General features: G+C 41.1%; 4 protein-coding genes and 1 long non-coding RNA gene across 5 annotated transcripts in view; 2 read left to right on the top strand and 3 right to left on the bottom strand.

Moving 5' to 3' along the window:
* The window catches only part of LOC117458791 (olfactory receptor 8G17-like), a 7221-nt gene extending 2395 nt beyond the window's left edge, over positions 1-4826 (top strand). The window contains exon 2 of the mRNA XM_071205418.1: positions 4553-4826. Within this exon, the coding sequence (XP_071061519.1) occupies positions 4553-4593 (41 nt within the window). The 3' untranslated portion in view covers positions 4594-4826. The remainder of the gene's footprint in view (positions 1-4552) is intronic.
* A 684-nt stretch (positions 4827-5510) lies between these two features.
* On the bottom strand, positions 5511-11001 carry LOC139435157 (uncharacterized). The gene is made up of 3 exons (XR_011644418.1): positions 10882-11001; positions 9843-9987; positions 5511-5530 (listed from the first exon to the last, which is right to left on the bottom strand). It is a non-coding gene; the product is annotated as an uncharacterized lncRNA (long non-coding RNA).
* A 3301-nt stretch (positions 11002-14302) lies between these two features.
* Positions 14303-15250, bottom strand: LOC117458525 (olfactory receptor 8G17-like). The gene has a single exon (XM_034099083.1). It carries the CDS (start codon positions 15245-15247, stop codon positions 14303-14305), a length of 945 nt encoding a protein of 314 aa, XP_033954974.1. The 5' UTR covers positions 15248-15250.
* A 2909-nt stretch (positions 15251-18159) lies between these two features.
* Positions 18160-20405, bottom strand: LOC117458502 (olfactory receptor 2K2-like). The gene is made up of 3 exons (XM_034099017.1): positions 20044-20405; positions 18875-19101; positions 18160-18634 (listed from the first exon to the last, which is right to left on the bottom strand). Exons 1-3 carry the CDS (start codon positions 20403-20405, stop codon positions 18273-18275), a joined length of 951 nt encoding a protein of 316 aa, XP_033954908.1. The 3' UTR covers positions 18160-18272.
* A 2382-nt stretch (positions 20406-22787) lies between these two features.
* Positions 22788-24838, top strand: LOC117458501 (olfactory receptor 2K2-like). The gene is made up of 3 exons (XM_034099016.1): positions 22788-23149; positions 24092-24318; positions 24466-24838. Exons 1-3 carry the CDS (start codon positions 22788-22790, stop codon positions 24825-24827), a joined length of 951 nt encoding a protein of 316 aa, XP_033954907.1. The 3' UTR covers positions 24828-24838.
* Positions 24839-26495: the final 1657 nt, after the last annotated feature.

Here is a 26495-nt window from a genome sequence, read left to right as displayed (position 1 = left end):
AGCTTGAACGCCTAACCTGAAATCATCCTTCACAGTTCACCATGAATCCTACAAACTCCATCTCACTACCTACTAGGGTTGCAACATTCCTGGCATTTTCAAAGATGGAAACTTTCCACGGGAATTAACGGGAATAAACTGGGAATTTTCTAAATTGAAGGTTGGCTCTTCATAGGGAACTTAAATATAGTATAAAAAGTATATTTTAGCATAATCTTGACTAAAACAAACAGATGCCATTCAAGTACACTTGAATATCCTGTCCATAGCACACTGCTTACTGCATGGCTATTGAGACCACACAAAGGTTCGCAACAGGCTCACAAATGGCTCCGCCTGTGCTTATATGCCTAGGGTTACAATACGTAACCCCCTGTTATTTCACACAGGCTCCGCCCTCTACTGGACTCTATGGGTACAGTGGGCGGAGCTCCGATGTATACACGCCCTGTCATCCAAAAACATCGACCCACCACACCGTCCCTGACCGGCTTTTGGCTAACATCCATTACATCCCCACTCCCATCCGGTTGTAACCGTAGAGAAGTTTGGGCCGCAATTTGGATAAGGCACACTCACACACGCTTACCTCGTGTAGAGTGTGCACGGAAAAGATCTGTGCGGAGACTCCGTCTGGAGCCTACCGCGCACCATGTTCCCCAGGTCCCTCAGGAGCATGGGAAAACATAAGTGCACCACGTCCCCCACACTCACACCATGTAAAGTGGGCATGGACAATAGTGAGGAAGGCTCTCCCAGCCTGCCTCCAGCCCTGTATGGGGCTGATTGCGCACCATGTCTCCCGAGTCCCCCAGGAGCATGGGAAAACACAAGTGCTTTATGTCCAGGGGGGGGGGGGGGCAGACACCTGCTGACCCACAGCCACCCCCCTCTCACCAGTCATGCGTTGCCTCGGCAAGCACAGACGATGAAGGACATTTTATGAAGGAGCCTGGCGTAGACCAAGACGCCAACGTGCATATATCTTCTAAACTCACGCTGCTGAATAAGGCTGTTTGACACAGCCTGTGTAGAATGTGCACGGCCCCCAGTGGGGAGGGCTCTCCCCGCCCGTCCATAGGCATGTGTAATGCACCCGCATAGCCATCCTGTTAGGCGCTTCTTGGAGAGAGCTTTTCCAGCCACACCATCCCCAAAGCACACAAACAGCTGTTCAGTGCGTCTAATGGCAGCTCTACATGCTAGCGCACGCACTGGGCAGAGGAGGTGCAACTTAGCCTCCCTGGCCTCAATATGGGGTGGAAGATTAAAGCCACCTAACTGAATAGCCCTTGACCTGAACAAACTCCTTAGGCTCTCAGGAGTAAAGGAGGGGTTAGGTCTGAGAACCATCTGAATCAGAAGCTGCTGGTGACCTTCTATCGCTCGACAGTTGAGAGCGTCCTCAGCATACTGCATCTCTGCTTGGTATGCAGGGTGCTCGCTGCCGACAGGAAGGCTCTGCAGAGGGTCATTAACACGGCCCAGAGGATTACTGGCTGCCCTCTGCCCTCCCCTGGAAGACATCACCAGGTCTCGCTGCCTCAGGAGGACCAGTTCCATCCTGAAGGACTCATCCCACCCAGCCCGTCATCTGTTCGACCTGCTGCCCTCGGGCCGGCGCTACCGTTCACTGAAAGCCCGCACCTCCAGACTCACAGTTTCTTCCCAGGGGCCATTAGGACATTAAACACACAAAATAACTCCCACATCCCCACTGTGCAATAATCCTGGTCTGTTTTTATGTATACTGTAATATTTATCATATATATATATTTTATCATAATTCTATTTTATTCATCTATTTATTTATTTATTAATCCTGGTCATCTACTTGACGATCCGAAGCTGTGTGCACTACTTGCTGGTCGTAACTGTCAGACCTTTTATTTTGTGTTTTAATATGTCTGTTTTTAAAGCACTCGCTGGAGCAGCAACCATGAATCTCGTTGTATATATGTACAATGACAATAAAAGCTTTTGAATTTGAATTGAGTGTCGCCCCCGCTACGGTCACCCCGGATCAAAAGGCAGCTTGGGTGCACCGACAGAGCGGTCAGCTCGGACACTCTTTTGGCCGAAGTCAAGGCAAGTAGCAATGCTGTCTTCCATGACAGCGCTTTCAGGGAGGAGAGCTCCAGGGGCTCAAATGGTTCTGTGACCAGAGCCTCGAGCACCACCGGCAGGTCCCACTGTGGGGCGGAGGCGTGCACTACTGGGCGCCTGCTCCTGACACTCCTGACTCATGACACTTCCCTGTGTTTGATTTTTATATTTGCTGTTGTAATGTATTGTCTTCTGTTACATCGGTAGTAATTTGTTATTTATTATCTGCATGTGCAGCACTTTGGCTCGACCGAAAATCGTTTTTAAATGTGCTATAGAAATAAAATGTATTTGATTTGCAAAAACGCGACATAAGCAGCTGACTGAAGGCTGACCTGCCTCCAAGTCCCTCATGGCAGGACGAGATGGCTGCTGCATACACCTTAATTGTGGAATGAGCCAGCCCCTGTCCACCAGTATCTGTAATTGCCCCTTTCACACCAGCGCCCGCTGATGAAAGGACCAGGAGTGGCTGGATCAAGTTAGCTACCTAGCTAGTAGCTAGCACGTCAGTTAGCATTGCAGCCTTGTCATTTTTGTTAGCCTTAACATGAAGTAACATCAAGTAACCCAACATGTTAAACGGCCAGAGAGTAGTAGTCATATGTCGTGAACCCTCTGAAGAGTACTGTCACCGGTGTGATCATTCTCTAATACACCATTTAAGCCCGGGGGAGAAATGCTAACGCTACATTAGCATCTGCGATTCCGTTCTACTTCACGCTATCTGCACTAATGGTGATATTAAACATTAAAAAGACCAGGCAGTTCAGAGAGAATCAAAGGAAGGCAGGCAGCTCTGCATGACGTTCTTCTGGACGTGTTTCATTGTGGTGATAGTGAGGGTGAGAGGGTGATAGTGAGGGTGAGAGGGTGATAGTGAGGGTAGTCAATCGTTTTGTTGACAAGACAGTAGTGATGGCCATATTGGTGACGTGTGTTGTTCTGCAGACCAGATATGTAGTTCATTGCACGTTTCACAAAAACAAATGTGTACTTCACAGTTTTACGTCGCCTTTTTTTGCAAAATTATCTTTTAAATTGACAAACATCATGTGTGTAATTCGTGGCACAATTCAAACGGGATCAAAGATAATCTTTTTCTCTCCATTGACTTCAATACATACTTTTTTCTAAATAAGGTCCCATGGAGGTCCACCGGAAGGGGAGGGACTTCGCCACTCTATGACCATGGCCGTGGCAACCCCCATTCCCCTGATAGGTGCAGATTTGCCCATGTAGGCGGAGCGTCACCGCCCAGTATTCTGGGCTGACGTCGGGTCGGATGGAATCTGTATCCGCTCGTTCCCTTAGCAAAAAAAATCTATAGAATACTATAGAAAAATCTATGGACAAATTCTATAGAAAATTTCTGTAGAATACTACAGGATTTTTGCGGATATACTAGAAATTGCCTACGTGTTTTACTATAGATTCTGGGAAATAATCTATAGAAAAATCTATGGACAAATTCTATAGAACATTTCTGTAGAATACTACAGGATTTTTGCGGATATACTATAGAAATTGCCTACGTGTTTTACTATAGATTCTGGGAAATAATCTATAGAATACTATAGTATAGAAAATATACACTGTAGATGGTTTTTTTGTAGAAAATAGTCTATAGAATCCTATAGAAAACCCCATGGATGCTTTCTATAGAACTGTTCTGGAGAATACCATAGAATTTGTGACCTATATTCCATAGAATCTATTGATGTTTCTATAGAATTTCTGTAGAATATACTGCAGAATATTGGCAAATATTCTATAGAATGTACCTATGGATTTTACTATAGATTCTGCAAAATAATCTATAGAACATTGCTATTGTTTTCTATAAAATGGTTCTGCAGAATTTATAACATTAATTTACGGGAATTGTCCTTAAATATTTTACAGGTTTTACAGATGTATCTGCTCTTTTTACAGTCAATAACGTTTAATAAAAGTACAGCACTAAAACTTCTATGGGCAAAAAAAACGGAAAAAACGGTCAAATGACTGCAGCAGGCTGCCAAACAAAAACCATAAAATTAAAGTAAAATACTTTAACTGAAATAAAGTGCAAAAGCAATTAGTATACAGAAATTGTCCTTAAATATTTTAGAGGAAAACTTTCCTCTCTTTTCAAAATCCATTGTCTTAAAATGTTACATTAAAATACCTTAAATAAAGTTCTGATGAGAAAAACAGTTTTTTACATTTTCTTTTATTAGATTTGTATGATCAAACGCTAAAATAAATACAGAACCTAAAGAGCTAGAATACTGTTATTTTACAGCTTTTTTCTAACATATTCCAATCAAACAGGTTCAACAAAATGACATCACAAAATGTTTCTGTAGGAAACAATTACTCTGAAAACTTAAAAATATTTGTAGAATTATAGTACAACTAATGAATACAGCATTTCATATTTAAACATCATACTTATAAACAGTAGAAACAAAAAGTAAGTTGAATTTTTTAAGATTACTTTGAAACATTCAACTGAAAATAACAGAAATGGCAAAATGGCGACATATGTTCACATTGTCAATGTGAAGGAGCAGTGTGCAGGATTTAGTACGTCTAACAATGGGGATGTAGGTTCCAACCAATGGATAGCTTGTTCACTCACCCTCCTATCCCAAGTTTGTAGGATAATTTATATTGGCTGCAAAAAACTTGAGGCCCAATCATGTTTCCTCTGTCCATTCTGTGCTACTGTAGACGTGGCAGTGCAACCTAGAGGACAAAAAGATCAGAATTAGAAACGGGTTTATTGCCAGGTATGTTCATACGTATGAGGAGGTGTCGTACATACAAATAAAAAAATGTAAAAACTACACAGATAGCGAACTATATTAAGAAATAGAATGCAATAAATTATAGAATATAAAATATTGGCAGTAAGCAATATTTAAACATTGCATTATTTACCATCCTGTGATCTCCATGCAGAGTCTGCGTTGTGGCTGAGGTAAAGTGTCAGTGGGGGGGGCGGGCCTTGTTGAGGTGCGAGAGGTTCTGGTCCTGATGGAGAGAGGTTTTGGTCCTGATGGAGAGAGGTTCTGGTCCTGATGGAGAGAGGTTTTGGTCCTGATGGAGAGAGGTTCTGGTCCTTATGGAGAGAGGTTCTGGTCCTGATGGAGAGAGGTTCTGGTCCTGATGGAGAGAGGTTCTGGTCCTGAGGGAGAGAGGTTCTGGTCCTTATGGAGAGAGGTTCTGGTCCTGATGGAGAGAGGTTCTGGTCCTGAGGGAGAGAGGTTCTGGTCCTGATGGAGAGAGGTGTTGGTCCTGATGGAGAGAGGTTCTGGTCCTGAGGGAGAGAGGTTCTGGTCCTGATGGTGCGCAGCCTCCAGCCAGAGGTTTGTGTTGAAGGCAGAGCTGAAGTCCAAAACAGGATCCTGGCGTAGGTTCCTGCTGTGTCCAGGTGCTGGAGGAGGAAGTGAAGTGATAACTATTAGTAAACCATAATGATGGATGTTATTATCAGGGCATTGATTATTTCATAAGTTTAGAAGGGGGGAACATAGTCTAACACCAGTTAGCTTTTGTTAATTTTACCTCGAGCCAAACTTGTGACAGGGTATATGCAGGAATCCTGAAGTCAAATTGAATACCTTTTTAAGACCTTTTTTAAGACCCTTTCCATACATTTTAAGACCTAATCGCAACTTCGAGTTCTAACCGGTTACATTGGCGACACACAATTTACCTCACATTTACTATATTGATTGTAAGATAGCACAACTAAACAGAGTGCAGACAGACTACTGAAGCCCTCCTCTCCACATGAACTTCAACCTCTCTGTGAAGGTCAGGTTTAATGCAGTATGTTGCTTCTGTGCTCTTTCATTTCAGTAAAGCTCCTCAGAAACCAGTAGAAACCAGTATTTGACCAATAAACAAAACAATTGACAAAACTTTGAACTATGAAATATATGAAACGTTGGTGAGCTTCAGCGGGGTAATGGCATATAGGAGCTCCCTCACAAATACCCAGGGGTTAATTGGGCTGGGGCTGTCCGGGGCTAAGCCCGGCACATGGGACGATGCTCTGACGTCATCACCCTCACACATTTGTCATATGTTTACAAAAAACGATATATATGTTAAGGACTTTTCTCATTCTTAATATCTATATTTAGGGTCGATATGTGTTGACCTTACTTTAAATAGCAGATCTCTGTGACTGCATATAGTTTGGCTTAGACCCCGGCCCCACGAGGACGCATACAGTAAAACGCATTCACACGCATTCGATTCATTAACGTGTCGTTCACACTAGACCGCTGGAAACGCGGTAGTACATATTGCAGGCCTGTAAGGGCGCTGCTTCGCCACAAAACACACCAAAAGCAGCGAAGAAGACCCGGAGCATGGTTGCCCTTCTGTTTATTCTCCGCGGGTGGACGGCGTGTTCTCCTGCTGTATATCTCTCAGGTAGTCCACCAGCAGATAAACCCCCCCCCCCCCCCCACAGAGCGGAACAAGGCAACGAAACTTAAAATAAGAAGCAGGCATTTTATGGCACGCTCTGCATGGGGCCACCTTGAGGGGGTTTCCCGACATGTTGTTTCAGTAAATTAAAGGGTGTTTCATGTTGTCGTTGCTGTGGACCTTTCTTAATACCTTGGAAAATGCCGTTTAATACTTTTTTACTAGCTTTAATTTTCGCTAAATTGATTTATCAACTTTTAATACTTTTTAAGACCCCGCGGACACCCTGTGTGAGACTTGTTTCTGAAATCCCTTTCTCTTAAAGTGAATAAATGAAAAATAAAACAATGGAGGTGACCCTAAAACTAACCACTGGATTGCTTGTCTAACATGACCTAGTCCATAAGTGAGGTAAGGGTGGGAACAATCAAACACACCCTCCCAGGCACTACGTGTTAGCGAAGTACCAAGGGATTTCGAAGAGGAAGATATGATTGCTCAATTCTTAATAATAAAGAAAAACCAACAAATTGAGCACTTGAGTTTTCATTAGCAGCGCCTAGCTACAGCTGTGGAGCTTCGGTCAATACCACTAATGCCCCTTTCACACCAGCGCCTTTTCAGCTCCGGCTCGGAGCTAGAGCCTGAAAAGCGCCGGGTTTTCCTGTTCACACCGCAGCGGCGCCGGCTCTTAGCTCCGGAATCCGCTTCATTTCCAGCTCCAAAAAATTGTCGGTCCAGAGTAGGGCTGCAACAAACTACTAATTTGATCATCGATTAATGAAACGATTAATCGACTATTCGGACTATTACTGTACGCCTTGCACAATTTCTCAAACGCTCTTATTTAGCCATCAACTTTTAGATTTAGCTTGAGGTTGTTTTAGGCATGTGGAAACTAACAATGAAGACAATAAAGATGAATACTTGATTCCAAAATAAATATATTATTGAAATAACTTAAATTGTGAACAAAACTAACATTGCTTTTTATTCAAATTTAAATAAATAATATTTCACATCAAAAGAAACAACAGTGTTTTAACAAATCGTATTAAATAATCTGATGACACAACTGTAAATATAAGAATAGCTGAAACTTTAACAAACTAAATAATAATAATATATAATATTTTTATAGCGCCTTTCAGGAAACCCAAGGTCGCTTTACAAGTCGGGTAGGGGGGGGGGGGAGTAGGGGAAAAAAGGCAGACAGGTTAAGGGGGTGGGGGGGGAAGTAGCGGACAAATAAACCTATTAAACTAACTATACAGTAGGGAAAGCCTTGGTAAAAAGGTGCGCTTTGAGGGCTTTTTTGAAAATGTCCAGCGTTGGGGCGCTGCGGATTTCGGGGGGGAGAGAGTTCCAGAGGGTGGGGGATGCCACACTGAAGGCTCTGTCACCAAAAGTCCGCAAATAACTCTGTTACCTCTAATCATTATGTTTGTATAATGTAGTTAGCTCCGTGTGTTGCTGCTAGCATACAGAACACCTGACGTGGACACGTTACTGTGGACGGGGCTACAGAGCTACTAGAAAGACAGTGGAACCCGGTGCATTCCTCCGTCTGGATGTGGAGCACTTTTGCTAAATGTTTAGACAAATAGCTCGTGTTACCGCCCTCACATGCTAAACTCTTATTCCACTTTTGGTAACGAGCATTCTCCACATCGAGGTCGGGTAAAGTTTAACCACCTCGGAGCGCGTTCTCTCCGCCATCTCCCACGTGTGTGTGTTGCTGCATGTTGCAGCTGCCCGTGTGTAAACTGCCCCGCCCCCTCGCAAGCAGGCGGGGGAGAGAAAGATCGAAAATACATCATAGACGCATTTGTTTGTCTTTTTGCATATTAGAAACGAGTTGGCGACACTAAGACTGCGATATAATGTCTTTGTAGCAATAATACATGACATATCTTTTTTAAATGTCTCCAGTACCGATACAAAGACCAATAAAGTTAGAGCTTAACGGGGCGTAAAACACACGTGATGACGTCACCAACGAATCGACGACTGAATTAGTTGGCAACTAATTTGGTAATCGATTTTAATCGATTAAGTCGATTAGTTGTTGCACCCCTAGTCCAGAGGCAAGAGCTTTGGAGCTAAGAGGTGACGTCGCTTACGTCTCTCTCACGTCGAGGCGTGCAGGAAACTAAACCCACCTCCCATGGGTCGACTGTCAGCCTGCCTACAAGCAGTAGTGCCTATAAACACACTTTATAAAGTCAGGCAGCACTAACCAGGCTTCGTGTGGTTCTGTTTATTTGTGCCTTACTTTGACCGTCCGTTCGCTGTTATCGATCATTGTGGAGAGAGGCAGACGTGTTGTTTTGTATTATTGCAGCTATCGGATGCAAGTAGTCAGTTTAGCTTCGGTTGCTATGCCAACATCACCCGTTTGATACCAGAGAAACTTTCATAACAGCGTTGTGATACCAAACAGTGTCAATTCAGACTGACACACATTCCCTTAGGCTAAGGGGAACTGGGGATATGCATCAGCTGCTTGTGTGAGTCGGACAGTGAATACTTTAGAGCGGCCGCTGCAGTGTGAGCTAACCGGGAGCTAACGGGAGAATAAACTCCTGTGGAAGAGCTGCTCTGCAGCGGTCGGTAAATGCTGCAGAAACACATTAATAAACAATGAACCACGGCGCTCTGGAGAAAAGTATAAGGTTGGAGAAGTCGTTATTCAATTTATTCTGGCTTCGTGTGATTAAAAGCAACACGATCATCGACCCGACGCAGTTGTTGTTGTTGTTATGAGCGCCGTAATGGCTGCCGTTGGGGAGCAAATCAGCGATGTAAACGGTGACGTCATGACGCAGCAGGGGCAGCTCTGGAGCGCCAGTGGGCGGTGTGTACAGAGCGGGAGCTGAAAAGGGAAACCGGAGCTGAACCAGAAAAGCTCCCGCTCGGAGCTAGAAACTGAAAAGCGCTGGTGTGAAAGCTGCATAACAGTCTATTTCCTTAAAATGGTACATATCGATGAATCTATATTTTCATCTTCAGGTGATTAAATCTGCATAATGTCCCTGTACAATAAGATTCAAGCATTTTGTAATCCAGTGAGGAAATTCAAGACCAGTAAATATTGATTGATTAAACAACACTAAATAAAATGTTAGTGCTTTCTTCAAACTCAGACTCTCTGCTGCGGCTGTACCTCAAAGACAAAACAATTGTCTTATGATCTTTGTTGAACAAGGTCTGATTGTCCTGTACATGTACAATGTGGGGTATTTTTAAATACTTTACTAAACCACATTCAATACTATGTTAGACACAAGTTAGTTATTACTCACATATCAAAGTCTTTTCATCTCCAAGATGGAAGAATAGCTGGGTGCTGCCTGGAGAGACTGATGAGGGACACAGGCTGGCGTCAGCAGCTTTCCACACAAAGCCATCACATCTTCTCTTCCATAGTCCTCGCTGTCCACTGGTGCTCTGTCAAAAGAGTGAACATCACAGCCGTCATGTTAACCCTTTCTTACACAACACCATACAACCAACATGTGTCAAAAGTGACCCGAATTAGTTTTAATTGTAAATATCTTTGCAATAAATTACTTTAACCATTCAGGATTCCAGGTATTCCTCAATTAACCTGTTTTGGATCAACACCAATTTGTATTTTTCCCTTTCTTACTTTTTGAATAAAAATCATGTTTGTATCACTACACTTCTAAGGCACAACATGGGTCAAACATTACCCGTATTCTTTTTGCTATGTTATTTCATGCATGGCTGAGTGTTTCTTTACTATACATTTTCAAAAATAATTAATTTTAGCAGTGATTTGGACCAAGCATGTATGATGTAGTAATACAACAAGTATTTTAGTTCACACAGTGTGACATTAGCTAGTCATGTTAGCTTGTAATATATCGAGCAGAGCTAACTAGCAAGTTAGCCAAACGTTAGCGGGTTAGCTGTTTATGCTATGCTAGCTGTTACTGAACATTAACAAACTAGATTCCGCTATAAGAAAGCTGTGAAACTTTACATTAAACTTGGCGACAACATTGTGACACCCCGCTGCATGTTTATGTGTAATTCTCCCGTGTTGGAGACGAGAGGGTGGGGGCAGCATTGCAATAAGCTGTAAACTAACGTTAGCAGCCACCTGTTAAGCCAGGTTTTCCGGGCGCAACATCTTGCAAGAAACAGCATGTCAGGGCTTCTTAACATTTAACAACCTATTAATGATGAATACCAACTTAACGGGAAGAAACTCAGCTAACTAGAAGAAGAAATGTAACCTTAAATAAAAAATAAAACATTCACAAACTAAGGATTATCTAAATACATATTTAACTCCATTACAGTTGCAGGACTCACCAGATCTCAAGTCTTCTGTTCTTTGTTGACGTCCCGATGCTCATATTTAACGTGTAAAACGATCCCGATATAAATCCATAAAATCCTGCAGCAGACATACAGACAGACAGCTGTAGCTTGCAGGAGGAGACCCACTCAAACTGACGTGGATGTTTCAAATGTGAATGACAGGCGCGGACAGTTCTCATTGGCAGGTTTCTTCGATGACGTTTATATTAACCAATCAGGAGTGTTGTGGACTCATTCCAAACATGCCTGACTTGTCTGCCGTGTTTTGGCTAAATTCTATTTCAATTGCCGTAGCTCTGGCTGTCGGCCAGAATCCGAAAACCATACATTATACTGTAAAACTAAGGCTTATTACTGTGTATTGACCAATGGGAGAAAAAAAAAACAGCAACATAAATAAAACAAGGATAACTGTGACTTGTTGAGTAAATAACAGTGTGTGTTTTAAACCTTGATCCTCCCTGCAGAAATGTCTCCACTTTCTATCATTTTAATTTGTTTTAATGATATTGTCAACTGTAGATGTTTACAATATAGTAAGTTAGGAATTTAATGAGAACATATTTATTTACTTTTGTTTCAACATTGGATATTTTGTGTTTGTGGTGGATTCAATCGAATATTGAGAAAATTATGTATGTAAAAAGGTTTTAATTACATTTTACGTTTTTTTTAGTTGACACTTTTTTTTTACAGTTTTATGATTACCTTAAAATTACAAAGAAAATCTTAAAGTCTTATAATAGTAATACACTTTTATATTACGAGTTACATATTTAATTACAGATAATACTTTTTATTTGACGTACATCTGCATTTATTTTCTGAAAGTGCAAAAATACTGTAAATATTATATAGTAAATTTACTGTAAAAAAAAGGAAATAAACGTTATTTGTGGTTATTGTCAAAATACTGAAAATAATGTTTTGGGTTGTTAATTTATAGTTAATATCTGCCATTTTACAGGATTTTGCAAGTTATTTAAAAAAACATGATACTTACTATAAACATTTACAGTTATTTCCTGTAAAATTACGATCTTTTTTTACAGTATATAATAGACTGCAAAACAGAGTAGAGTACTGCAGACAATGAGTTGTTTATAACAGACTCACACTAACAATAGATATTGTTATATGTCACTTAGCTTTAATCTCCAGTTGTAACAGATAATTAGTTACATAACAAAAGTGATCAATGTATACATACAGATGCAGTCACAGAAATTCTGGAGCATTGACATCAGAATACAAGGACAGTGACATTCATTCAGTTTAGAGTTCCATTCCAATATGTTGTATGGTTGTATATGGTTATGTATAGGTTACATAATGTAATTGGGCACATAATCCAGTATACAGTTGTAAAGATTTCAAAGGGACCCATACAGCTTTTGCAAAGCAGCTCAGTTCCACAAAATGATGTAGATTACTATGATTTTCTCTATTCCAATTTAAAGACGAGTTTTATAGAATTCTATAGAATTCTATAGAATTTAGTATAGGTTGCATCAGAGAGAAAATGTCATGCATGTTTTCTTTGAATGCTATAGATTTCTACACATTTCTATAGATTTCTACAGATATGTCATGAGTCGGTTCTGTCCTATAGAATTCTTTAGATTGTTATAGTTTTAATTATAGAAGTTTATAGAAAAGTACACATTTATAGTATTCTACAGAATGATCTAGAGATTTCTATAGTATTCTATAGAATTCTTTAGCATGTATTACAAATACGACTATGTTCTATAACATGCTATAGATTTCTACAAGATTCTATAGGATTTTATAGATTTTTTTGCTAAGGGTTGTAGCCCCGTTTTTAAAAGTTTTGGGTATGGAGGAAAAGAGTGAGGGTTGTATTTTATGACACTTGGTGAGTTCCCTGGAACACCGGGGACACATATTCATGTATAAAAGACATAAAAAAGTGCGTTTCGCATGATAGGTCCCCTTTAAACATTCCCTAATAACAGTATTGCCGTGTCAATAAGTGAGAGTTAAAGACAGTGTTTTTAGTGTGCAACACTGTCATTCAACCTTGAATTCACTGTTTCAAAACGTAGTCTTTAGCCACATGATAATGCTAACCTTAAATTGAAGCTAACAATATTTACTCGCAGGAAGTCATTGTGTGAGTTTTAAATTAAAACAGTGTATTTAATTTCCGGTTTTCGGAATAAAACAGCTTTAAATTAAAACAGTGTATTTAATTTAAATTATGCCCTATAAACATTGGATTTTATTTCTTACAACTTGTACACTCAAAATATTGTATGTGTATCCATTTTATGTTTCTGCTCATTCTTTTAACTGCAAATTAACAACACTTCAAGGACTGCCTCCAATACCAAATATGTAAGGTCACAAAAACCAGGCACATCTCAGAAATATGCAAAAAAACCTTTTTAAATGTTTTTTTTCCTTCTTTGCTGGAATAATGTTACTCTTTAGTATCAGGCTGCCCCAAATAAATCATTGAGGCCCTCTGCAACTTTTATTGTTGAGTCAAATTGTTCTATTCTAATGATTTTCTGCGTTGCAATTGTAACTCAGTTTTTCCTTAGCTGCTGCGAGGGCCTGAAGACAGAGCGTATCGTGTGCCGTACATATTGTTAAGCCCCTTCAGGCAGAAGTAGGATATATTCTATATGTGATGTGCTAATGCAGAACAAAGGTGGGTTTGCATTTAATAGCCATGCTTATCATATTAAAACAGTTTTTTTCATAAAATGACTCTTGGTATTAATTGCACATATTTTGCAAGGACTTTGCAACCTTTATTACTGCATACAGTTCAAAGTGATCATGCACTGTGTACTTAAAAGGAAGAAACTCAGTAGCACATTATGATGTGTTGAACACAACAAAACAGAACACACAATACATGGAACTGTTCATTACTACTTTGCAAAAACGTTCTGTGTCCATTATAAAGCACAACAAACCAAAGTGTAATGTCTTGGTTATACACTTGTACACTCAAAATACTGTATGTGTATCCATCTTATGGATCTGCTCATTCTTTTAAAGTATATGAACTTGCAACTAATAGTGAAAGCTTTAGGATTATTACACAAAAATATTATTTGAATGTACTATTGCCATATAATAGAAGAAGAAGAATTGGGAGGGATGAACCCCTCTTTAATTGTCACACATGCAGAGCACACAGCACACACAGTGACATGTGTTCTCTGCTTTAACCCATCCTAGCACCAGGAGTCTGGTCCTAGGAGCAGATGAACATAGGTGGGTTTGCATTTAATTGCCACAATTCATGCTGTACATGTCAAAACCTTTTTCTAGAATGTACTGGTTTGTCGTAAATATTTAACAAGGACTTTGCATATTTATTATCTATAAAAAGAGATGATAGTCAATGGACAAACATGGTAGAACATGTTCTCTAACATAATGGCCAAACTTTCTTGGACTTAAAGGAGTTGGCCAAAAACGTTCGTATCTCTTTTGACTGCACACCATAAATGATGGGGTTAAGGCTGCCAGGGACAATATGAAACAAAATGCTGCTGAATTTTCTGTAGTTTGAGTACTGAGGGAAGCGATGCAGAGTAATAACAGACATTCCACTAAAAATCATAATCAGAAAAAGAACCAGGTGAGTGCTGCAGGTCTTCAGAGCTTTACTGTTCAAAGACTTGCTCTTACTGGTGAGACAGACTACAGTTATCTTAGTATAGGTGATAACCATAGTGCCGATTGAAGCTGTGAACAGGACTACAGTGAAAGTGAGGCCATAGACATTATTAATGAACACACTCTCACAGGACAGTTTGAACAGAGAGGCATTGTCACAAAAAGGATTTGTGATCATAGTCCTGCATCGGTTCAGTCGTATGGTCAGACCGAGAAGAATCCCGACCAAAACCAAGGCTACTCCCCAGGCAGAAACTGTCAGCTTGATCACCATCTTGTTTGTCATTATGGCAGCATAGCGCAGGGGATTACAGATAGCCACATATCTATCAATAGCCATAATTATCAGCACTGTGTGAGTGGTGGTACCAAACATGTGTGCGGTAAAAGCTTGGAGCACACACTCATGATAACCAATAAGGCGTTCAGAGGGAGGCTTCAACATGTCCATAAGCAAACGGGGCACTATGATAGAGTTTCCAAGAATATCATTAAATGGCAGATTGCAAAAAAGTAGATACATGGGCTGGTGAAGGTTTTTGTCAATGAAAATCAGAACTGCAATGCTTACATTTGTGACAATTATAAACAGGTAAAAGAAAAAGATAAACATAAAGACAGGGTACAAATACTCTTTAGAAACATTTAGCCCCTCCAGCTGGAGTGTAAGGCTGTTGGAGGTGTAGTTTTCCATCAACCTGAAAGAACAACATCTTGTTTGAGTCACAGGTACGATTTAATTTACCTTTCATAAATAAAGCTGCAGGAACAAAATATTCTTTACTTGGGATTTAAATGTATCCAAAAATGATGAGTGATGGAAAAAGTTCAGAAAGAGTTGCTTGTAGATTAGTAATCCAACATTTGAGTCCGCCTTTCTTTTAATCTTTCTTCATCGCTTCCCAACGCACTGTTGACACACTGCACCTATTAATATCTCATCTGTAGCAACATTTTATAGACACGATTTCATCGTAGGGGGAATGATTAATCATTACGTGAGATAAGGTGTGAGGCAACACTGAAAAAGCCCTATAGAATAATCAACAAACGTACTACCAGTTCAGCTCAAAGCTCTTTCTCACTGGGCTTGCTTGATTACCAAAGTGTAGCATTCTGGTGATTGTTTAACAAAAAACATAGTTAAAATGTTTTATAATATGTTATTGAAATACAATGTAAAATACTGATTGACATTGGCATTTCAAACTTGAGCAAAGCAAGCACAAAACTCATATTGGAATTTACGGGTCATCCTATGGAGGGCCCCCTTTTAGGCCCCCTGTTTTCTATTGGAAATCCATGCTTGACCTTACAGTGTTTCCACCTGCACTGCTATACTGTACTTCACTGAAATAATAGTATTAGGGCTGTCAAACCATTACAATTTGTAATCAGATTAATCACAGTTTAAAAATTAATTAATCAGATTAATCACCTTTCGAACTATGTCCAAAATATGCCATTTATTTATATATATTGTGGGAATGGAAAGATAAATGAAAGATGGCGGATATATCCATTTAACATACGGTATCTATGTTTATTATAACATTTTTCTGCGTGTCAAAATGAAAGACAGCCCACACACCTATCAATCATCAAACCGTGGGGTCTTAATTCATTACGTGTTGATTTCTATCAACGGGGAGTACTTCAGGAAAGTCGACAGAGGGGGGGGGGGGGCTAGTGGAGTACTTCAGGAAAGTCGACAGAGAGGGGGGGGGGGGCTAGTGGAGTACTTCGGGACCACAGAGTGTGAACGTTGTGATCAGCTGTTTTAGCGCAGTTCTCCAGTGAAGGGGGGGGGTCTCCCTCCGCAGCCGGTTGGCGTAGTTTTGGCACAGTTCCGTCGTACAGACCGACGTTAACAGCAGCCTGTCTGTGCACACGGAGACCGACTCTGTCGTCCGGTGATCGAACCGCCTTCTGGAAAAGCTTCACAAGTACGTCGGTACGCAAATGCGCTTTGTGACACAAGTGACGGTATGCATTTCAGATTACGCACATAACCTGCGTACCAGTTGTGTTACCTGTACTACAGCAAGAGTATTCTGCGTCGGGACTTCCTGCAACAACACCACGCCGTTATCAAAGATGTTCTATTGAGAAGACGATCACTACGTGACAAAAGTTTTCAAAACCGTGGCTCCTGAAATCAGTCTTACTAACTGCTGTCTGTGCAATTTACGCCGCGCGAGTTGGCAGACTTTATTTTGCTTACTTTAACATCATGTCTCATGGTGGGGCTAAGCCATTTCTTGGTATGGGTGCAGCTACCCCAGCCATACCCTGGCGCTGCCACTGGTGGCACGTATGGGGCGGGCCATTCTGCACATGCGTTAAATGCGTTAAATATTTTAACGCAATTTAATTCAAAAAAGTAATTACCGCCGTTAACGCGATAATTTTGACTGCACTAAATAGTATACATACTTTTCTTTGTATTGCACCCTGCGAGCAGCATAATCAACAGATAATCCTGTCAGCAAGCTTTTCAGAATCATTTGATTTTGATTTGATATAGTTTATTAATCCCTGTGTGGAAATTGTTTCTCTGCATTTGACCCATCCTAGTGTTAGGAGCAGTGTGCTGCCATTTTGAACGGCGCCCGGGGAGCCGTGTAGGGAACGGTGCCTTGCTCAGGGACACCTCGGTAGCACTTGGTCTTTCGGGGACTTGAACTGGTGACCTTCCAGTTGCCAAGCCAAGTCCCTGTGGACTTCAGGAACTAAGTCTGCATAGCCAAGTCTGTGTCATAAACCTAAAACAGCTTTGATATATAGATCTGCTAGGTTATTGAAAACATTTTAAGCAGATACAATCATTGTGTAGCTAAGGAAATGATCGGGAACTGAATGGCCTTGAGAAGTTAGTCTCCTCAAATGTTGTGTGGACTTCTAAATATGCAAAAATGCTTGATGATGCCAGAATTACAGACACAGCACTTTATAAAAGAGAATTGTAGAAGATTGTTAAACACAGTAATGTGAAAAAAGCGATTGGCCTCTGTCATGAGTCTCTCTTTGTAAAATGTTGAATTACATTAAATTGATCTCACAGTATTACCTGTATAAAAGAGACATCTGATATGTAATGTACAGACGTCTCACAGCGATTCATCAAGCACCTGGCAGTAAAATAACTAAAGGTAATGTCCAATGGGCGCAGCACTTTGAAGTTTCTTGTGCAAAGCCTAAAGTTTCTTGTCACGCCTCCTGTCTTCCCGTCAGAGCGTTGACTTGTGGAACAGTGTGTGTATTTTTATGAACTTTCCTTTTAACCGCCTTACAGTAAATCCCCCAGTTCGGCCCTTGAATTTACACTGCTCTGATTTTGAAAGTATTACTTCAGTGCAGTTTGACATGTTTTCAGTCAAAGACATACGGCTTGAGTTCAAACTGTAGCCTGTTTAGAACATGGACATAGTCTCTGCGATGTCACGCATATGTTCCTGACAACTTCTCATAGATTGTTGAGGGCCAGTGTTGAGGCAGAAATAAAGACAACAATAAGATAGTGCATATATATTTTTATTTTTTGACATTTAAAGATAGATTCAGAAAGGAGAAATTGAGAAGAAACACAGTGTGCTAGGCCAAGTATTTTCCTAAAACATATTTGATACATAGAGGTGCTAGGTTATTGAAAACTATACAAGCAGGTACAATGACTCTGTAGTTAAGGAAATTATCGGGACCGCAATGACCTTGAGAAGTTAAGCTCCTCCAATTTTTTGTGATGGTCTTGTACATTTGTAAAAATGCTTGATGATGCTAGCACGTAGCTCTTTACTGACCAGTCCGTAGATAATGGGGTTGATAACTGGTGGTATGACGATAAACAGGATGCTGAAAAACCTCTTGATGTTTTGCGAGAGTGAGGGGAACCTTTGAATTACAATTAGGACCACTGTGGCTATTTGGTAGAGCACGTACACAACAAGGTGGGGTGCACATGTCAGAAAGGCCTTCCTGCGGGCATCTCGGCCTTGTTTCACAGTAGCATGCAGGATTCTTAAGTAGGACAAAGCTATGACGAGGAAGACGCTTGTGTTCACGCACCAGGTCATGGACAGACCTAGAGAAGCAACGAAAATGACAAATAATCTGTCAGTGAGTTATCATGCAACGTGCTGAATACCTGCTGAAAAAGGGATGTTGAAATCAGAATCAGAATATCTTTATTCATCCCACAGAGGGGAAATGTACATTTGTTAGAGCAGAAAAGAGCCAAAGACAGCTTAATGTTAACTATGAAAAGGGGCAATACAACAAGACACTGCATGGTTGTTGCTTTGTAATGAACACATGCACTGACCGTAGATGTTGTTTAATGGGGTGGGACTGCAGGCCAGGTTGAGGATAGCACGGTTGCTACAGTAGACGTGTTTGATGGTATTGCCACACAGCGGGGCATTCACATGAAAGGCAAAAAGCACAACAATACATATCACAGCTGTCGCCCAGGCCAGGGCGCAGCAGGAGTGCAGCCGGGCCGATGTCATGATGGCGTGATACCTGAGTGGTTCACACACAGCGATGTACCTGCAGAGGGAGAGCACGGTTCATTACATGCAACACTTTTGCTACTTTTCAACTATCTTAGCATCTGCTGGCCTCTTTCTGTATGCTCTTAAATACCCCAACTTGATGTTGTTGGCTCTAATACTAACAGATAATACAAATATAGCTGTAAGCTCCAATTCCAGGTTCAAACCCGTTTGGGCAAACATTAAAAGTCCTTCAGGTGGTCCTTTCTGTCTGAAGGAGTTAGACCAATTACACACTTCATCATAACAACGGATGCGGCATATGATGTAACCTTCTGTGGTGTTGTATTCTTCCCTTTATTGGATGTTAAACTAACTTGGTGTTGTATGACGGTTCATAAACATTAAGGCGTTACTTAGGATAAATTACAAATCTAATGTAGTCCCTACCTCAGCACTTTAAAAATACTAAAGAACAAAGTGACATGGAACAAAGGTGATTTCCTACTTCATGAAACATAACATTTTAATAACTTAGTACAAATTGTAAGTGGACTGTTCTTATATAGCGCTTTAACCCGTCTTTGCGACAGTGATTAACATTTACAAATCATCTTTCACCCATTTCATATGGAGCAATATGTCACTTGCTCCAAGTAGCTAACATACACACACATTCACACACCATTTGCTATCCGGAGCAACTCTGGGTAAAGTATCTTGCCCAAGGATACATCAACATTTAGACTGCATGGGCTGGGAAGGAACCCACATTCTTCAGATTGAAAGACGAGCACCCTCCTTCAAAGCCACAGTCGAGAAAAGAACAGAACCAAAACACATTTGCCTGGCATGACTGAAATCTATAAAATGAGAATTCTGAAACACTAAATAATCAGAGTCACTCTGTACAATAATGCTTGACTGTACATTCAATGTTTTTAAACAAACTTCAAATTGTGAGTAGTTGTCTTCATGTGCTGACGCATTTGAATACCTGTCATAGGCCATCACCCCCAGAATAGTCTGCATTGCAAAGCCGTAGGTGTGCACACAGAAGGCCTGGGCGATGGCTGAGATGTAGGCTATTTTCTTCTGGCCCGTCAAGAAGTGCACCATGAAGCGAGGCAGCACCGTCGTGCCCCCCAGCAGGTCACAGACTACCAGGTTACAAACCATTACAAACATGGGCCGGTGCAGGTTCTTGTCGATGACAATGATGCACAGCACCACACCATTTGCAAACAGCATGACCATGTAGTTACACAGAGCCAGGACGAACAAGAAGGCGCCGAAGCCTGGTGGAACATAGAAGCCCTCCAGCTCGAACACAATAGGCTGTTTGAGAGGAGTTACCATAGTTACGTTCTCCATCCAAAACAGTGCAGATCTGGGAAAGACAAGTTCATGAAAACCTTACCAAAAGTTGATAATAATGATCTTAACTTTAAATGTATGTTCAGATGTTAGAGTTCACCTTAGTAAAAGGTGAAAACACAGAAATACAAAGAGACCTCTGACATCTATCATTCTCTATCATTCTTAACTCAATTCAAAAGATTACACAAAACAGCAGCAAAACAGACAACTGATCCTTAATGAACAGACGTATAGGGGCAATTCATCAAGCACATGGGATTGAAAGAACTTAAGGTAAAATCTAATGGGTACAGCACTTTGAAGTTTCTTGCCTAAAGCCTGAAGAGTGTTGTCACGCCTCCTGTCTTCTCGTCAGTGGATTCTGCTCTCACCATTGGAGTCGAGTGGGTTTGCCTTTTTAATGTTTCTGTTGAAACATCGACCTGCCCTAAACCACACGATGCAGCACATGACTGGACACATGGCTGTGGTTTTCATATGCCCTTTTTTTTTCTGCCCTTCCTTAAGAACTAACTAATGTAATCAAAATCACAGTTGTATTACCCACAATGCACTGTTTTTTGAGAACAACAATTCGTAACTAATGCACCATAATACATTCTGACGAAAAATAAAAATTATTATGAATACGAATAAAATAAAAGAAGCCTCCCGTGAGTTACTACAAGCTATAAAGTAGATTTTAAAAACGTTTTATAGAATAAAAGCTCACTGCAGGACGTTGTAGAAATGCGTGTGTGCACCACGACAAAGGAGCCTCATTCACTTTACATTGGGGTTGTTTGCGTGGTGCCGACACGTAAATGTAACAAAGTTCGTGACTCCACCACGCAATGCGGTGTTAAGGAGTCGTGGTGGAGTCACGCATTCTGGTGAGATCAGGTTGGTCGATTGAGTTACAGGTATATGCCATCTGAGGTCGCTAACCACTATCTGCTCTGATCCAAATATCCACAAACAAACAGATATTTAGATCAGCCGGGAGTTTTACGGTGCCTTCACACCTAATAGTCCGCTTCTCTGGTGGCACCAGACCGCCGTTTGTTGCATGGTTTCATTTCTCAGAAGGTCCGGTTTGCGTTCACACGGGCAACATTCAAACAGACTATAAACTTTAAACACAAGTCATGTGCTCAGAAATGCTGTTCAACCATTGGTCAGACATTAAGGGGGTAATAAAACGCAAATCCCGGCAATTTCTACCGGAGCCTCCGCCATGGAGCATCGGCAGGTTGTTCTCATGCTGCTGTTAATCTGGAGAGCTGAGAGCAGATCAGCTGCAACGGCGCATTTGATTATATCATCAGACAACGTGCGATAAAAAACATTATAACTACAACGAGATACGTTCTGCAGTCAGGAGGGGCGTTTCACCGACGGCAGGTGACTCTGACTTTTATGTAGGCTATAGTTTTTAGTTTGATAGTTGTTTTTACTTTACACGACACTGTTCAACTCTTCATTCTGCTTCACTCTTTAACTGAAGAAATGAAGACATCCGCGTTCTTGTGACACGTAAATACTGCGCTTCCTATGTGTTGCTGCGAACTGCGTTCACACCAGCGATGATCCGCTCCAGAGTTCACTAGCAAGCGCTCCGAGACCACCTCTTTAGGCGGACCAGAGTCCGGTTGTTTAGTTCACTTCAGAGGTCTGCGCACCAAGCGGCTAAACGCACCAGGGTTTGATTCAACCGGACTATACGAGGCTGGTGTGAACGCACCCTTACGGTGGCGTCTCTGACAAGATGGAAAAAATGCTTTCGTACAGCTCTTCAGAAATCTATAGGTGACGTCATAGAGACTGCATAGAGTCTATGGTTTGAGCTCGAGCTTTATGTTTTTGAGTGAAAAAAAAGGGCATATGAAAACCACAGCCATGTGTCCAGTCATGTGCTGCATCGTGTGGTTTAGGGCAGGTCGATGTTTCAACAGAAACATTAAAAAGGCAAACCCACTCGACTCCAATGGTGAGAGCAGAATCCACTGACGAGAAGACAGGAGGCGTGACAACACTCTTCAGGCTTTAGGCAAGAAACTTCAAAGTGCTGTACCCATTAGATTTTACCTTAAGTTCTTTCAATCCCATGTGCTTGATGAATTGCCCCTATACGTCTGTTCATTAAGGATCAGTTGTCTGTTTTGCTGCTGTTTTGTGTAATCTTTTGAATTGAGTTAAGAATGATAGAGAATGATAGATGTCAGAGGTCTCTTTGTATTTCTGTGTTTTCACCTTTTACTAAGGTGAACTCTAACATCTGAACATACATTTAAAGTTAAGATCATTATTATCAACTTTTGGTAAGGTTTTCATGAACTTGTCTTTCCCAGATCTGCACTGTTTTGGATGGAGAACGTAACTATGGTAACTCCTCTCAAACAGCCTATTGTGTTCGAGCTGGAGGGCTTCTATGTTCCACCAGGCTTCGGCGCCTTCTTGTTCGTCCTGGCTCTGTGTAACTACATGGTCATGCTGTTTGCAAATGGTGTGGTGCTGTGCATCATTGTCATCGACAAGAACCTGCACCGGCCCATGTTTGTAATGGTTTGTAACCTGGTAGTCTGTGACCTGCTGGGGGGCACGACGGTGCTGCCTCGCTTCATGGTGCACTTCTTGACGGGCCAGAAGAAAATAGCCTACATCTCAGCCATCGCCCAGGCCTTCTGTGTGCACACCTACGGCTTTGCAATGCAGACTATTCTGGGGGTGATGGCCTATGACAGGTATTCAAATGCGTCAGCACATGAAGAGAACTACTCACAATTTGAAGTTTGTTTAAAAACATTGAATGTACAGTCAAGCATTATTGTACAGAGTGACTCTGATTATTTAGTGTTTCAGAATTCTCATTTTATAGATTTCAGTCATGCCAGGCAAATGTGTTTTGGTTCTGTTCTTTTCTCGACTGTGGCTTTGAAGGAGGGTGCTCGTCTTTCAATCTGAAGAATGTGGGTTCCTTCCCAGCCCATGCAGTCTAAATGTTGATGTGTCCTTGGGCAAGATACTTTACCCAGAGTTGCTCCGGATAGCAAATGGTGTGTGAATGTGTGTGTATGTTAGCTACTTGGAGCAAGTGACATATTGCTCCATATGAAATGGGTGAAAGATGATTTGTAAATGTTAATCACTGTCGCAAAGACGGGTTAAAGCGCTATATAAGAACAGTCCACTTACAATTTGTACTAAGTTATTAAAATGTTATGTTTCATGAAGTAGGAAATCACCTTTGTTCCATGTCACTTTGTTCTTTAGTATTTTTAAAGTGCTGAGGTAGGGACTACATTAGATTTGTAATTTATCCTAAGTAACGCCTTAATGTTTATGAACCGTCATACAACACCAAGTTAGTTTAACATCCAATAAAGGGAAGAATACAACACCACAGAAGGTTACATCATATGCCGCATCCGTTGTTATGATGACGTGTGTAATTGGTCTAACTCCTTCAGACAGAAAGGACCAGCTGAAGGACTTTTAATGTTTGCCCAAACGGGTTTGAACCTGGAATTGGAGCTTACAGCTATATTTGTATTATCTGTTAGTATTAGAGCCAACAACATCAAGTTGGGGTATTTAAGAGCATACAGAAAGAGGCCAGCAGATGCTAAGATAGTTGAAAAGTAGCAAAAGTGTTGCATGTAATGAACAGTGCTCTCCCTCTGCAGATACATCGCTGTGTGTGAACCACTCAGGTATCACGCCATCATGACATCGGCCCGGCTGCACTCCTGCTGCGCCCTGGCCTGGGCGACAGCTGTGATATGTATTGTTGTGCTTTTTGCCTTTCATGTGAATGCCCCGCTGTGTGGCAATACCATCAAACACGTCTACTGTAGCAACCGTGCTATCCTCAACCTGGCCTGCAGTCCCACCCCATTAAACAACATCTACGGTCAGTGCATGTGTTCATTACAAAGCAACAACCATGCAGTGTGTTGTTGAACATTGTCCCTTTTCAACATCCCTTTTTCAGCAGGTATTCAGCACGTTGCATGATAACTCACTGACAGATTATTTGTCATTTTCGTTGCTTCTCTAGGTCTGTCCCTGGCCTGGTGCGTGAACACAAGCGTCTTCCTCGTCATAGCTTTGTCCTACTTAAGAATCCTGCATGCTACTGTGAAACAAGGCCGAGATGCCCGCAGGAAGGCCTTTCTGACATGTGCACCCCACCTTGTTGTGTACGTGCTCTACCAAATAGCCACAGTGGTCCTAATTGTAATTCAAAGGTTCCCCTCACTCTCGCAAAACATCAAGAGGTTTTTCAGCATCCTGTTTATCGTCATACCACCAGTTATCAACCCCATTATCTACGGACTGGTCAGTAAAGAGCTACGTGCTAGCATCATCAAGCATTTTTACAAATGTACAAGACCATCACAAAAAATTGGAGGAGTTTAACTTCTCAAGGTCATTGCGGTCCTAATCTTTTCCTTGCTATACGATCATCGTACCTGCTTGCATAGTTTTCAATATCTAGCAGATCTATATATCAAATATGTTTTAGGTTTTAGGAAAAGACCTGGCCTAGCGAACTGTGTTTCTTCTCAATGTTTCCTTTTTGAATCTATCTTCAAATGTAAAAAAATGAAATACAACATCTTATTGTCGTTTTTGTTGGCACTCAACAACATATGAGATGTTGTCCATGTTGTCAGGAACATATGGGTGACATCTCAGAGACTATGTCCATATTCTTTACAGGATAAAGTTTGAACTCAATCCGTATGTCTTTGACTGAAAACATGTCAAACTGCAATGAAGTAATACTTTCAAAATCACAGCAAAGTGTAAAGTCAAGAGCCGAACTGGGGGATTTAGGAAGGGTTGAAAGGAATGTTTAAAAAATGAACACAGTGCTTCAAAATGTAGTAGGGCTGAAATTCCCGCATTCGGGGATGGTCGATTGCAACCTGATCTCACCAGAATGCGTGACTCCACCACGACTCCTTAACACCACAATGCGTGGTGGAGTCACGAACTTTGTTACATTTACATGTCGGCACCACGCAAACAACCCCAATGTAAAGTGAATGAGGCTCCTTTGCCGTGGTGCACACACGCATTTCTACAACGTCCTGCAGTGAGCTTTTATTCTATAAAACGTTTTTAAAATCTACTTTATAGCTTGTAGTAACTCGCGGGAGGCTTCTTTTATTTTATTTGTATTCATAATAATTTTTATTTTCCGTCAGAATGTATTATGGTGCATTAGTTACGAATTTTTGTTCTCAAAAAACAGTGCATTGTGGGTAATACAACTGTGATTTTTATTACATTAGTTAGTTTTTAAGGAAGGCCAGAGCTTCATCTGTGTCTAATAGATTGTTCCCTTTAGTTAACGTTTTTTAAAAGAACATTATATTCCGATTTGATCGTGTCCCCTTTATTGTATGACGGAGAGCAATGTGAGCGTCCATTCCCATTGGATAACGCAGGATTTTACACCCGGAAGTAAGTATTCCCCTTACTGTCGATTGGGTTCACAGTGATATCTGCACTACTCATCAACTCAAAAACACCAGATTATCCTTGTTGATTATACAACATTGATTGGTTTAAATTGTGTACAATGCTTTTGTAATTTTCCCCTTCCATTCGGTGAAACAAACATTTGTTCAGTTTAGGATGGCCGAAGACACTACACTACCCAGAATCCTCAGCTATCGTTTGGGGCTACACCATGTGCTCTGCTTGACAAACCCCGTGGTTTGTCCTCAAGCTCTGTGATTGGATGTTGGATGTAGAAGTTTACGCTGAGTGACAAACAGCATTTTGAAATGGAATGAAACCCATCGACGGCACACTATTCAAAACAGGAATCGAACGTCTCCTACCCCCCCCCCCCCCCCCCCCTTAAGTCACAGGCTCCTCCAACAGTGCAACACAATAAAACAGATACACAGAAAAAATAGTGCAAGTCAATACAAAAAGTAAAATAGTAAAAAGTGAAATAGTGCAATAAGAGTCTATACAAGTGATTGGAATATATGATATATTAGACAAATCATTTCTAAGTAGCAGCAGAATGTTATGGATGTTATTTCAAAGTTCAGGTGTTTAATAGTC

Source organism: Pseudochaenichthys georgianus, chromosome 14, assembly GCF_902827115.2.
Source record: "Pseudochaenichthys georgianus chromosome 14, fPseGeo1.2, whole genome shotgun sequence".
NCBI lineage: Eukaryota > Metazoa > Chordata > Actinopteri > Perciformes > Channichthyidae > Pseudochaenichthys > Pseudochaenichthys georgianus.
Note: the sequence above shows the minus strand (reverse complement) of the source record. Positions and strands in the feature narration are given on the sequence as shown.